At 41.9% G+C, this 14,440-nt stretch overlaps 1 protein-coding gene across 2 annotated transcripts in view; it reads left to right on the forward strand.

Annotated features, from left to right (window-relative positions):
* MAPRE2 (microtubule associated protein RP/EB family member 2) overlaps nucleotides 1–14,440 on the forward strand; it is a 223,554-nt gene that overhangs the window by 106,557 nt on the left and 102,557 nt on the right. The window contains exon 1 of one of the 2 annotated variants that reach the window (XM_069731292.1): nucleotides 2,162–2,706. The exons of the other annotated variant lie outside the window; for it this stretch is intronic. Within the exon in view, the coding sequence (XP_069587393.1) occupies nucleotides 2,585–2,706 (122 nt within the window). The 5' untranslated portion in view covers nucleotides 2,162–2,584. Of the gene's footprint in view, nucleotides 1–2,161; nucleotides 2,707–14,440 lie in introns of those variants that run through there. 2 annotated transcript variants of the gene reach the window in all.

The following is a 14,440-nucleotide window of genomic DNA, read 5'->3' on the forward strand; positions in this document are numbered from 1 at the left end:
GACCACATGTGACCACCCTCTAACGCTATTAAAACGTGTGGTTCTATTTGGAAATTTTTCTTGATTTGCGTCTGACTGCGTTTGCCATAGCCTTCTATGGCAGAATGAACGCTTCCGTTAGTAGTGCGTTAGCTTGGCCGGACCCGAAAACGCTGCAAGCCGCGTTGAAGGTCCGTCAGAAAAAAAACGTTATGTGACAAACGCATACCAATTTAGGGATGCGTCACGATGCGTCAGACAATGCAAGTCTATGGGCGCGTTAGTATGTGCGTTACATTGCGTTTTTACTACTTAAAAACTAGTCCGTTAGACGGACACACCTAGCGCAATGTGAACCCAGCCTTAGTTGCAGAACAGAAAGCAGGGGTAGGGTGATAGACAGAAATAAGGGACAAGATTTATGGTGGTGTAGAACTGTGGACAGCTTTGTGGGTAAGAGCGATGTGCTTATATTGTACTGTAGTAGATGGTCAACCAGTGCAATGACTGGCACAAGATGGAGGCATCGGTGTAGCTGCTGGACTGAAATATGACCCTGGCTGCAGCATTCAGGATGGATTGGAGAGGAGATAGTTTGGTAAGGCCACATTCACACGATCAGTGTTTGGTCAGTATTTCACATCCGTATTTGTAAGTCCAAACCAGGAGTGGGTCAAAAATGCAGAAGTGGTGCATATGGTTTATATTATAAGCCATATAATATAAGTATATATTATACTTTCCTTCTGATTTTTCCACTCCTAGTTTTGGTTAAAAATGACTGATGTGAAATGCTGACCAAATACTGATAATGTGAGAGTAGCCAGAGGCTGCCGTCACACTAGCAGTATTTGGTCAGTATTTTACATCAGTATTTGTAAGTCAAAACCAGGAGTGGAACAATTAGAGGAAAAGTATAATAGAAACATATGCACCACTTCTGTATTTATCACCCACTCCTGGTTTTGGCTACAAATACTGATGTAAAATGCTGACCAAATACTGCTAGTGTGACGGCAGCCTAAGAGAGAGAGAGTGATCTGTAGAGAATTGCAGTAGTCCAGATGAGAATGCAGGAACTCTTACTGGCACTCTTGGGCATTGCCACTAACGCAATGAAACAGATCCGTTAGCGCACCCATTGACCGCAATGTATCTAACACATCGCTAACGTATGCCATTTTTGGCATGCGTTAGCGATGTCCCGTTATTTTCTGACAGACCTCAAACGCTGCTTACAGCGTTTTTTGGTCCGTTCTCGCTAGCGCAGATCGGGCATCTACGCTAGCGGGATCGCTAAACGCAATCCCTTTTTGTACATTGCGTTAGCGCATTCCGTTAGCAAATGCGCTAAACGGACTGCACTAACGCAATGTGAACCTAGCCTTATTCAGTTTCAAAGGTGAGAAAAGGTCAAATTCTGGAGATGATTTAAAGATGCAGGTGACAAGAGCGAGTGAGTGATCAGGTATAGGGAATAAAGGAAGGTTCTGTGTCAAATATCCCCCAAGACAAGCGAGCGTGCTTCATCTTCGTCTTCCTCTCGTTTTAGTAATGGAGGAATAATTGGTGCGTCGTCTCCTGATCGTTTATACAATTGTATGCCAACACAATACAATGAATGCATTGTTAAATATCGTTCCTCTGATTAGTTGAGCTTGTCGCATGTTCTGCTCACAGTAAAAAGCCAGCGTTATACTGGACCCTCTCTAATTGGATGTGTATACTGGGTGCCTGCATGGTATATATGAAATATATGAGAGTTTGCAGTATTGGTTTGTCACATTTATGTTGGGGTATTTGGAGTCCGTGGGCAACGTAAAGCTCATGGGCCCCACTGCCGATTCTCGTAGGGCCCCTAACTATGAAGTAATAGTATTCTGATATGGGCCCGGAGGAGACTGCAGCCCCTGGACCTATCCTATTATGGGCTGTATTTCTGATGCAGGGATGGAGCGTTGCCATGGTGCTGTATGGAGGGATCAGCCATGGCCAGGAGGTTTCCTGCCCTAGCCCTGCTTGCTGCACATTGCTGGGTCTTGCAGTGAATAGAGCTTTGTGTGCACAGCTGCATGTGAAAGGAAATGGTGAGAGGAAAAGCTGCCTGAGCTGCAGCACAGGGAGGGAGGAGGAAGAGTCTGAGGGGTGTGTAGGGATGGAGGACGGGGAGGAGGGGGATGTTGTTTTCATCCTTGCTGCTTTATAAGCCGGTGTGCCTTTTGCACTCCCCTCATACATTGTGTGTGTGTCTCTTCTGATTTTGGATCCCTCTATTTGACAATCAGTGTGGATTCAGGGACTAGATTGCAGGGATCTGGTGAGTTAGCCGGTTGCCATGGTGAGGCACCTAGTCATGTGATCAGGATGCTGCTCCAGGCTGTTTTGACGTCAGGCTATAGACAGAGCTAGAGAGGGAGGAAGAGAGAAGGAGATCTGTGGCAGCAGCAGCAGCAGCAGGGTCTCAGCCGAAGCGGAGCTTACAAGCTGCAAAAAAGGGGGCTGCTATCCAGAAGTCTCATTCTTCACTGCCGGCCATTTCTTTTCTTTCTTTTTTTTAAATTTAATCCTATTGAATAATTCCTCCCCAGTTGCTGGGACAGCTCCAATGCCGGGTCCTACCCAAACGCTGTCCCCAAATGGAGAAAACAACAACCACGACATCATCCATGATAATGGAAGCATCATCCCTTTTAGGAAGCACACGGTGCGGGGAGAGCGCTCCTACAGGTAATCCAGTGTGTCGTATGGAGCAGGGGGCATTTTATTGGTTGTCATGTATCTGCATTGTCAAAGACGCTGACATTCAGGGGCTGGGAACGTGGGGTTGGATGTGACGGCATATTGGGGTTGTATTTGGGATGGGGGAATGAGCGCGCCATTGGAAAATGCCAAATAAACTCCTTAGATGCCCCAAATGCTGAAGGTCTTCTCCATCCGCAGCTCCGCAGGGCTTACATGGCACCAGGCGTGTGCTGGATCTGGCTCTGCCTTGTAGCTGGAAGGTTATGTAATTGGGAAGCAATTGATGCCTGGTTACTGTAACCAGAAAGGTGCTGGCATCCGACACCTCCTCCTAGAAGGAGGCAGACGAAATGTGCACCTTACCAATGGTATAATATCTCTGGGAAGCCATGTTTGAGGTCAGCAATGGCTGGCATTACAATTCCGTAACCGTCACGTCTGCTCTTATAGGTGAACATTTTGCTTTCCATACAGCCTGTGTATAATAGACCGTTGATGAATTCGACTAATTGGGGTTATTGTCCTCCCGCATTTTTGGTTGATTAGTGTGGGGGGGCGAAAGGGAAGGGCAGGAATCTGGAGTCCAGAGCTTTCTGGCAGCATGCAGCCGTCATTTTCTTTCTTTTTTTTTTTTTTTTTTTGCTTTTCCTTCTTGATATAGATCAAAAAACGGAAGGAAATGGTCGTGAAACAGAAGTCTTGTGTCTCCTCTCTGCTGTTCATGAAAATAAGAATCCTTGCTGGGCTAAGCTGCAGCCTGCAATGTTCTGCCAGATTGATAGGGCTTTGTAAAGGGCCAGCTTTGTCATTGGTGGAAGGGTTGATTGTAGAGGTCAGAGGGTCATGGCTTTACTTAACCCCTTTCTTCCCTGTGACTATTCATCATTGTGTTCCATGTCTTATGAGGTGGGCTTGCCTTGAGGCAGTGTTGATTTATGTATTTTCGCCCACTGCAGTGGATCATAAGGTCCACCTAGCAACCATATATTTCTGTCTCACTAAAATAGGTTCATGTTTACTTCCCTACGGAAAAGAAGACATCCTAGCAGTCAGTTCTTCACAATGTGTGTGTAAACATCTTTTCTTCTTTGGCTATTTTCAGTCCTATTGAAGAAAAATGAATTGCATCAGTGCTTCTCAGAAGGGCAGCAGCCCCCGCGGCAGCCTGCTTCTACCAGTATTGTTTGGCTGGTGGGGTTTGTCACAGCAAGGTGAGCTTGCTAACGTGGAAAGGAACCTCTAAGGGGGTCGTAGGGGGCTGTTTTCTTTTTCGGCTCTGCAGGCTATGCCTTCGTGAAATGGATATTACCATATCTGATGGATGTTCAGCAGTGATTAGATAAAGCAGATCAATTATTATCAGAATATGGTACGTGCAGACATACGCGAGTGGTCGAATAGTGGCAGATTGTGTTCCGTTCTGCACTTTAAGAGTTGTCATAGCCTTATACTAAATTTATGCAGACATCTGATCCTTCTCACATTGCCAATCACATCCACCATATTGAAGCAGGTACGCCGTGCGCTGTCAGATCGTTGACATCTCTGCACTGCTTGACGGGAATGTGAGAATACTCAGACTGCACCATTCCTTATTCTTCACTTCAACCCATATTGCTAAATGAGGATAACCAAATGAAAGTGTGTTTTGTATTAGTATTGTACCATAAAAACCAGTAGGACTGAACGCATCGGACCATTAGCTCTCTGGAATTTTAGGTTCAACTATTCTGTCCCAATTAATTTGTTTCCAGTCATAGCTAAATGAATGTAATAAATTAGGATTGGACGTCTCCCCGTTTTTTTGAAACAAGAAAATAGGGAAAGTGTGTATGTACGTATACGCACACACGCCTATTCATACTATGTCATTATTATTATTATACATTTTTTATAGCGCCATTTAGTCCGTGGCGCTTTACATGTGAAAAGGGGGCAAATATAGACAAATACAATAAACATGAGCAAAAACAAGGCACTAACAGGCACAGGAGGAGGGAGGACCCTGCCCGCGAGGGCTCACAGTCTGCAGGGGATGGGTGAGGATACACTAGGAGAGGGTAGAGCTGATTGTGCGGTGGTTCAGTAGGTTGAGGATCACTGCAGGTTGTAGGCTTGTCGGTAGAGGTGAGTCTTCGGGTTCTTTTTGAAGGTTTCAATGGTAGGCGAGAGTCTGATGAGAGTTCCAGAGTATGGGGGAAGCACGGGAGAAGTCTTGTATGCGATTGTGGGATATGATATGATAGTAATGTAATTGTCCATTGTATTTTTCATGCCATATACAGTTTGATATCCCTGTCCTTTTACACTTGACCACTATGGAGAATAAATGTGTCAAGGTGGTACTGGCGGTAATGGCTGTGTTCGTTTCTAGAAGAGGGAGAGTATACCGGAAGATAAACTGTCAGCATGTCCTCAAGCCATGACTAATAGTTTGCAAAAAATTAAAAGCATAATATTTTGGGAGCATAATATAGGAAGATAAAGAACGGTTTGCCTTATAACATACAGCTGTTCGATGTAGTAGAGGCCAACCAGATGCCCAGGTGATGAAGATCTGTGGGCAGACTCTCCATTTGCCATTCCTACAACTCTGCTCCACAAATATGGCCAGTATACAGTGGCATATATAGTTTTAGGAAGAGAAGATGAGAAACTGTTTCTGCAGGGTTTAGTAGTGCCTGATATATAGATATTGAAGCTTAATTTGCCCATACGCCTAAGAGCAAAGTTGACTAAGCCATCAAATTTCATCAAGTGTGTATGATGGCCTCTGGATTTGTTCCTCACAGAATATGGCTGGGGAAAAAGGATCGGGAATGTTGAATGTCAATGTCCAATCCTTTTGCTCTCAAGAAGGATACACCGCCTTGAAGTGGCTTACTACCCCCTCACCATAGACACATGAATACTGAGCTTAGCTGAATAATCATGAGTGTGGGAAGGTTGAGAAAAAGCTATTGGCCTAATAAACATTCATCAGACAGACTATGTATGACCTTTTTGGAAATTCTCCGACCTCCTTGTGTCCGTATAATGATAGGTATGTTTATGGCAGTACATTTCTACAAGCTTCAGATAACCTTCTGACTTAAGTTGTTTACTTCTTGATAAATATCAGGACTGATACAAGGCAGGTGCAAAAACACATGTTTTGGATCCTATACTGTAACTGTATCGCAACCGGTATGGGATAAAGCAAAGTCAGCTTTTATATAGATAAATATATGTAAATAATGTTTAAAGATGAACATAAACTCCTGTGCTTTTATAGTGTGACTGGGTATATTAATAGTTAACACACAATTGATCCATATTTATGAAACCACCAGTGGATTATTGGGAAGGTATACAAGTATACAGATGCCCACTATGCCTCCACAGACCTGCGGAACACCTGCGGAGACGGACATGTAATATATTGAACGCAGTAAATCCGCATGGCTCAGTGAACACATGCAAATTTACCTGCGTTCAATAGGTGAACATGCGCTGCGTCCATAGCGCTGCTTGTTCCGGATAGTGGGCGCTTGGCCTAAAGGTCATAGAGTGCTTCTTTTAGAGACTGGGGAGCCTTTTAGTGTTGGGCACCACCTCCAGATAACTTGTGGGAATTTGTCTCTTGTCTTTTGATGAACAAAAAGATAAATTAGACTGTCGGCAGAACCATTGATATTATCAGATTCGTCCGACATTGGTGAAATGTGTATGTAGACCTTAAGTCCATGGGGTCCATTAGTCCAAAAGTGTTTTAGACTACAATATTCCATTAATTAGTACCCAATAAAAACAATGAAAAAATTATGTATTTTTTTTTAGCATGGTAGCCAACGGGTGATGGTCGCCACTATATGGCATCAATTTTGGTTGTCAAAGATGTATGTTGTAACCTTTTTATTACTTAACAATAAATCGGTGCCCTAATAGCCTATTGCTGACATGTGGTGGCTCAGTGGTATCCATCACTCGAAGGCTACTATGACATTTGTTCAATAGCTACATCCTGAAATCTCATCAACTGACTTGATGTTATGTTAAACCAACGCCAATATCGTGTGAGTGATGGATGAGCCAAGGAGAGCATATCTCCATAATATGGCATCTGACAGAACATGCCACCATTTCTGACAGCTAAAACCTCTGTACCTCTTTCTATAAAATGGGAGGCATACAAGTATACACTAGTGGTAATATGGATATATGGGTTAGGCAGCAGGCATATAATAACCACGTTTCCATCGTTTACAGAATCGCTCACTACTTTTTATTTGAATCCCGATTCCCCCATTTTGCACAATAAACCCAATGTCCTCCTTTTGGCTGTTGGGTTGTATTTGTAATGTCCCACATTATCTATATAGTATTCTCCTGTGGTATTCAGTCCACATATTACTTTAGTAAGCTAAGAGTCGTTGAAGTGCCAGTTCTGGTCATTGACTATGTGGTTTACAATTTAGGGTTAAAGCTCTGCAGTCGGCCGTCTATTTTTGTGCATCATTTGGCTTTTTTTGCCAGCTGTGGTATCTGTATAGATGCCATGTATCTTCCTGGCTAGACAGCTCAAAATATAAATATTATAGTGAGATGAAGCTAGACACACCGAGGATTTTATGTGCATATTTGCTTTTCTTGTTCTTGGCAGTGCGCACAGATGTTTTAGGATTCTCATTCTTTCTGCCAAGCACCTAAGTGTAATAATATGGACACTTAGGATGATCTAGTAAATTAGTTTCTTGGATTTCTGGGCATTTCCCAGGAAGAAACATTTGGCCTAACCCTAATAACATTCCATTTTGTGATGAGAGAGGAATGTATTTTATTGGTGAAAACCAAACATACTTCTTACATGATTTTTCCGGTGTCATGTAAAGAAGGCTTACTCATGTAAAGTGGCGAGCCATGGGGATCTCTATCGAGATGTATCCTGCTATCATTATCTATCAGTCTTTCTTTGCTTCGTGGTTGTTTGATATAACCTAGTGCTACAAATGTAGATATGTTTCATGTGTTTTGTTCACAAAACATACCTTCTATGTATCTGATTTTGTGTGAGAACTCCTGACTCTCAACCAACAGATCATGTGGGCAAAATTCAGATGCCCAATACTTTTTGTTTTATCAGAGATAAGCCGGCACTCCAGCATGGCTGTCTCTATGCATTAAAAATACATGTACCCGGGGCATTCATATGTGTGAGGGAGTTGGGAGTGATGGCTGTCGGCAATGCCAGCATTCAGTGTATGCACTTTTATTAGAAGATTGTATTCGTGAAGTTAAGGCCTTAAGAAAACAAAACCCTTCAGCATTGCTTGGAAGTTCGTTACGGAGTATCTGACACAACCTGTACGTGAGTACTGTACATTGTTATTGCGTTGTCTCATTTTCTCAATTCCCAAAGGTTTTATTTTCATTTTTTATGATGGCTCCAATTGGAAACATTCCAATTATTAAAAAAAATATTATTCCGATTATTAAGATCAAGTGTGTCCAAACATGCACAGTGCTTACATGTTCTTCTCTATTGAGCTTGTAAACCCTGCACTGGAGCATCCTCATCCTGGCCATCGTCCGTGCCACTAATAGAATCATAATACTCTCCACCAATGCTGCCATGTGCAGAGGCAAAGGTTACCATAAGAGGCAAATCATAGAGCGTGCACCGTTCTAGCCAACTGTCCAACGTTGGTCTGAACGTCTGTCAAGCATGAGGTTGTGAGGAGTGTACTCCTAAAAAGCAATCATGGGATAAAACCTTTGGGTGGTCTGTTATGTCCCACATTAACTTTATAGTCTCCTCCTGTGGTCAAACACCTTAACAACCACATTTCTTCCTGACCACCCCATGAACATAAATGCTCTGTTTAGCGGAGTGTGTGAGTGTTTTCAGTAGGAAGAGGGGGAAATAACAGCTGCCAGGCCCCATGCGTCTATATGTTTTTATTTTTTAATTTGCATTCGAGAAAAATAAGATCTGGAAAAATTGCAGCAAAAAAACAAATAAAACCTTTTGGTGTCCAATGAGACTTGACTTTATGGATTGGCTACTTTGTATCTCGCCACATGTGGGATTGGTCTGTATGGAGTTGAACGATTTTCTTTGATGGCTAAAAGTTAAACCTGATTCTGTAATGCAGTTAATAGCAGAGTTGTGCGCTCAGTGTACGGAGCCACAAATGGGACCTGTTTGTAAACGGTACACATCTGCTATCCATTTTCTCCTGTAACGCTCACATTTCTGCTTGTTCTCTGCAGCTTCATGGAAAAGAGTGAACAGGGACTGCTTATACAAAGGGTCCCTTCCTGCACATAAAATCCTCGTGTTTCCTTGACCATTAAATCTTAAAATGAGAACTGATACACAAATAAAACAGGAGGCCCTAAGGAGCGATTACTTGGCACCAATTACACATCTGCTTGAGGAGTCCCATATTTCTTGTACTGAAAAGATGCACTGGGAGCAGGGTGTAAATCGTGCTGCACAAAGTAAATATTGGCTGCTTAATCACACCAGAGATATGCTGGAGTTTCTCATTTTCGCCTACAAACTTCCTCTTCTATTGCTCCTTCAATGAAGGATGTAAGGATGCAATGCCTACATGCTACGTTTTGGACCTTAGTTAAATATTCTACTTTTCTGATGGGTTAATTCTTCAACCCAGATCCAAGTTATGGGTTGCCACTGCACAAAAATGAGATGTAATCATATCTTAACCAACCAATCTCCGCCATAATTTATGTCCTGTATTCTATATTTTATCTATTTCTTTACTGTTGTAAAGATGACAGACTCTACTACCAGCTATGGAACTAGAAAGTATGAGCTAGGTCCATATTCCTATTAAATATGGATGTTCTAATTCTCAACCAATATTTTTGTGCTTGTCTTACGATGTGAATATTTACTTTGACCACCATTGTTGAGGCACCATGGGGAGAAAATCTTCATTATTATAACAATTAAATGGTCTCTCTGGTACTACAAATCCTTAACTTACCGTCATGGATATGATTTTGTATATTGGTTTAAAACAAATATATCCTCAGATCAAAATGGCAACTTTTTTTATTTTCCCTTCACAGAATTTTATGTTTTCTTTATTGATACTTTTATCTGTCTTCTAGTGTATTATGCAGCTGATGCATCCCAATAATAGAATACTTGTGATTTTTTTAGGGGTTCTTAGTTTTTACCATCCACCTGACTACCTTGTTTTCAGAGAATGTATGCCCCTCTACCCCCATTATTTACTGCCCAACCCTGAGATCATTGCTTTCTTTGTTGTTCAAAACTTCCCTTCCCCCAGTGCAATTATTTTCTTTTGTTAGTCTCTCCTTCTGTCTCCTGTGTCTTTATCAATGTGTGTGCTGGTGTACCAAGGTGCACAATTATGTAATGCGTCTCTGTCACTGGCCAGTCTGAGCAGATGAGATGCAGAAAAAGCAAATCTGTGCCCCTTATACCTAGAATAACATTAAAACATATGGAAATTATCGACAGGCCTTTTTGTTACAGTATCCATTGTCATATGTTCTTTTTAAATCTCAAGTTTTGCTGTGTAATAAAGCCACTTTGCGTACTCGTACATATTGAATAAGGTTGGCGATTTAACCACGATCGTCTGGTGAACGATTGTTACTATGGTGTTGCCATACACCTTTTAGTCCATGTTGGCCACTGGATTTCTTTTATCTGGTCATACATGTTCAAATACATTGGGCCTAAAACAATTATATTTCTTGGATTAATTTTTTGATTGTTCATAGAGTAGCAACTATTAAAAAAAAAAATAAATAATAATAATAATAAAAAATTCCCGCTGAAGTTCTGTCATTGGATAAGGAACAATATAATATGTTGTTAGATTGAAAAAGCCAATTCCAACCAAAATTATTGCTTAATAAACTATAAACTAGCTTTTATGGTCTCCATTAGTGATGCAACCACTTGACCAACTCCACAACCATATTTCATGATCCTTTTCATGAACCATCACTTACCGCCAGGGGTGGACATACACTGGTGAACCCTTTGCAGCTAAACAAGATCCCATGAGGTAAGGAGGCCCATTTCCACCTCTAAAACAGGGAATAGTGTGCATTATGATGAGCTATTGGACTGCACAGGGCCCATATATTGTTTTTGCCCAGAGGCCCTTATCTTTGTGTCAACCAGTGCTTAGCACCTCCACTAGTTTGTCACAAACACCACTTTCTTGCGACACATGTGACTCAGATGCTACTGTAATGGGTGACTCTGCTTCCCACACTCGCTTGTCTACTCACCTATCGCAATAAATTGACATTGAGTTAAGCGCACCCCGCAGCCTGTTCTTACATTCACACCACACTTTTTACTGCCACCACTCATTGTCTTGATAGGCCAGTGAAATGCCTAAATTGGGTCACACACTAGGACACATGCCACCCAGCTTTCTCGAGCACTTGAAGGTGCTCTTCTTGCACACTGACATCCACAGGGTAACAAAACCAAGCCATTTATCCCGTAGTGTCAAGGGACTGAGGGCACCTATCCAATCCCTTGTGCTAGGGGCGCCCTAGTCTATCTTTGTCCCCTGAATTACTCCTCAAGGTGGAGACGCCGGTTTCTCATACCTAATATGCGCTCCTAACTTAGTCCTTATCTGATCCCTCCTGCACCCAGGGGAGGGGAGGGCTGAAGTCTATAGGAAAACACTAACCAGATCGACAGGGTTAACAAACGGGGATAAAAGAAAACTACAATCATGCAAATACACTCACAAAGCAAAGTGGGAAACTGGAGCAGTAGGAAGTAAGAAACTAAATGTGAAAGGATAAGGAAAAAAACGCAAACCAACTCATGCAGCAATTTCCAGAAAAACTCTCCAAAAGCCAATTCCAAACACTGAACTTTCTCCTTCATCACCAAAGCAGGAAGTAGAACTATAATTGACAACTCCGAAGTGCCAGAGGGGAGTGGACAACACTGAACAGCTGAGACAATTCAGGATGGAGAGCACCAGGAGAGCATTGCCATGACAGCAAGGAAACCTGCACGGTTTTATAGGATGGTGAAACTGTTCTAATAAGTACAGTAGTTCGTGTAACCAGACTCCGTAATCGTCTTACCCCACTCTGTTGCAGAATTAGATCTGCAATACTCGTTGTTTCTGTTGGGGTCTGACAATGATTTTCCTTGGATGATATGTTATAAAGAGTATATGATCCTCTGTACAGATATGAGATTCAGGACTCCTATTGTCCAAAATGATGTTATCCAAACAAATTTTTTTCGCAGGTATATAATCCTTAATACAGACATGAGATTCAACGTTTCGGCTAACCAGCCTTTATCAAGAAATGTCTGTGGCTGAAACATATGTAAGAACAACAAGTATATGAAAAAAACACATAATAAGGAACCAATAAGAAAAAGAGAAAAAAGGGGGGATGAAAAAGGAGGAGTTCACAGAGACATCATAGGGTAATTCCTCGTGCTCAATAAGAAAAACTCATCATGCTATTTTGACATATAATGTGTGGAACTATAAGTTATGAAACCCGTATAATGGGTATAACCCTAGACAAAATCCTATAAAGAGAAGCAACCTTGGTGTCACCTATGAGAACCAGAACAACAGTGGAAAATCCATCTCCACCCGTGACTGTTAAAAATCATAATGGATATAGTAGGTGTCCGGCATAATATCCATCACCCGACATATGAAAATGAAAAGTAGGCTTATATTTTACTTGGAGAAATTCCTCAAAGGGAAATTGTTAAACAGCGCTGTAGGTATAGAGAAAAATATATTATACAACTCCATGGCAAAAAAGGAAGAAAACCGAGGATGTCTGGTGTCTGCCATAGTTTTCCATTTGAGAAGCAATATGGCCATCATCTGACCAAACCTCCTTCAGGCAGTATACATACCACACATGAATAGAATATATCCATAATTCAGGGACATATTGCATTCCTGTGGGTTGCCAGCTAACAAATCTTTTGCAATTTTATCCACAGATGCGAATATATCCCCTTATCATGGATATTTTCATGGATTGTGTCGAACTCGTATTTTATTGCTATGGCATGGAAAATATTGTACTTCCATTGTCATGTGAGGCCTCTGATATGGAGCCATGTCATCTGCCTTTACGGCAGTATTCTTCACCTTGCATTGCTTAGCGCCTCTTTAGTAATGAGGATGTACACAGTGAAAGTTTGCCCTTTCAACAACTGGTAGCAAATTATTAATTACTTTGTACACACACCCCATGTCTGCTGTCCATCAGATAACCTGCTTCAATTACCTATTCACAGTGGGGGGGGGGGGGGGGGGTGCAGGCAGTGATCCATTTATGACATTCCAGATTTTGGCATTTGAGAATGTTTACACATTGAGAAAGATGTATTAATGCCAAGGAAAAGTAAAAATCCTCCACTCCCGTTTTCTCCCAAAAGCCCTTTTTTAATCAAAGCTGCAATGTGAATAATTCGTGTAGCCAACTGATTGACTTTCTCTTGTTATAATTTTTTCAAAATTTAGCCTAGTTTGCATTTTTAACATGCCAAAATAATTGGGTCACAAAAGTTTACATGTTTGGAAAATATGAACTATACTGTATCTGCAGTGTAAACACCTGTAGTTTGCAGCCTATTTGTTTAGAATTTGTTTAGGTAAGTCTCTGTTGGTATTCCCTATTCTGCGTTTAGAGTAGAAGAACTTAACTGTACTTCTAAAGGCATCACTATGTGTTGTGTCCTGATAATAACCTTTATTTATATGGTGCCAAAATAAGCTTCTATTAAATAAAACAAATGGGTGGACCCCGCCCATAAGTGCTTAAAATTTACAATAAAGTAAGGGTAACAACACAGATATTCCCAGGACAGCCTGCTATTTTTAGCATCTTTGCCAATAAAAATATAAACTCCACTTTTTTCAAATGTGAGGGCTAAAAATTACTTAGACGTCAGTTTTTTTGCATACGAGTTCGAACTGTGGTTTTCACGGATAGAACTCGCTCTTATTATAGTCTACTAGATGGTGGCCCGATTCTAACGCATCGGGAATTCTAGAATATGTATGTAGTTTAGTTATGAAGTTTTAAGAATAAATAAACTTATACACAGGATTCGGCCGGCCGCGACCAATTAGCGAAGCGTGGTTCAAATTCTGCGCCAATTCGCGGGTGGACTACACGTGTCGCTGATTGGTCACGCTTGGCCGTGAACAATCAGTGAAGCCAGGGACGGCTCCAGGTTTTTGAGGGCCCGGGTGAAAGAGTCTCAGTGGGCCCCCCTCTTTAACACATACCACGATTCATGATGCACAGATACAGCATAGAAATATAGCACAGCCAAGTAGCGTATAACACAGCCCACATAGTATATAGCCCAGCCACGTAGTTTATAGCCCAGCCACGTAGTATATTGCCCAGCCACGTAGTATATAGCACAGCCCACATAGTATATAGCACAGAGATGTAGTATATAACACAGCCCGTGTAGTACCTAACACTGCCCACGTAGTATATAGCAATGTGGGCACTATATCACGGTAAAAAAAAAAAAAAAAAGTTACCGGTGCTCCTCACGACGCTCCGGTCCCAAGAGTGCATTGCGGTCTCGCAAGATGATGATGTAGCGGTCTCGCGAGACCGCTACATCATCATCTCTCGAGACCGCAATGCATTGACCGGTCACCGGAGCGTCGCGAGGAGCGGGAAAGGACTG

This window comes from Ranitomeya imitator, chromosome 6 (assembly GCF_032444005.1).
Source record: "Ranitomeya imitator isolate aRanImi1 chromosome 6, aRanImi1.pri, whole genome shotgun sequence".
In the NCBI taxonomy this organism is placed as follows: domain Eukaryota; kingdom Metazoa; phylum Chordata; class Amphibia; order Anura; family Dendrobatidae; genus Ranitomeya; species Ranitomeya imitator.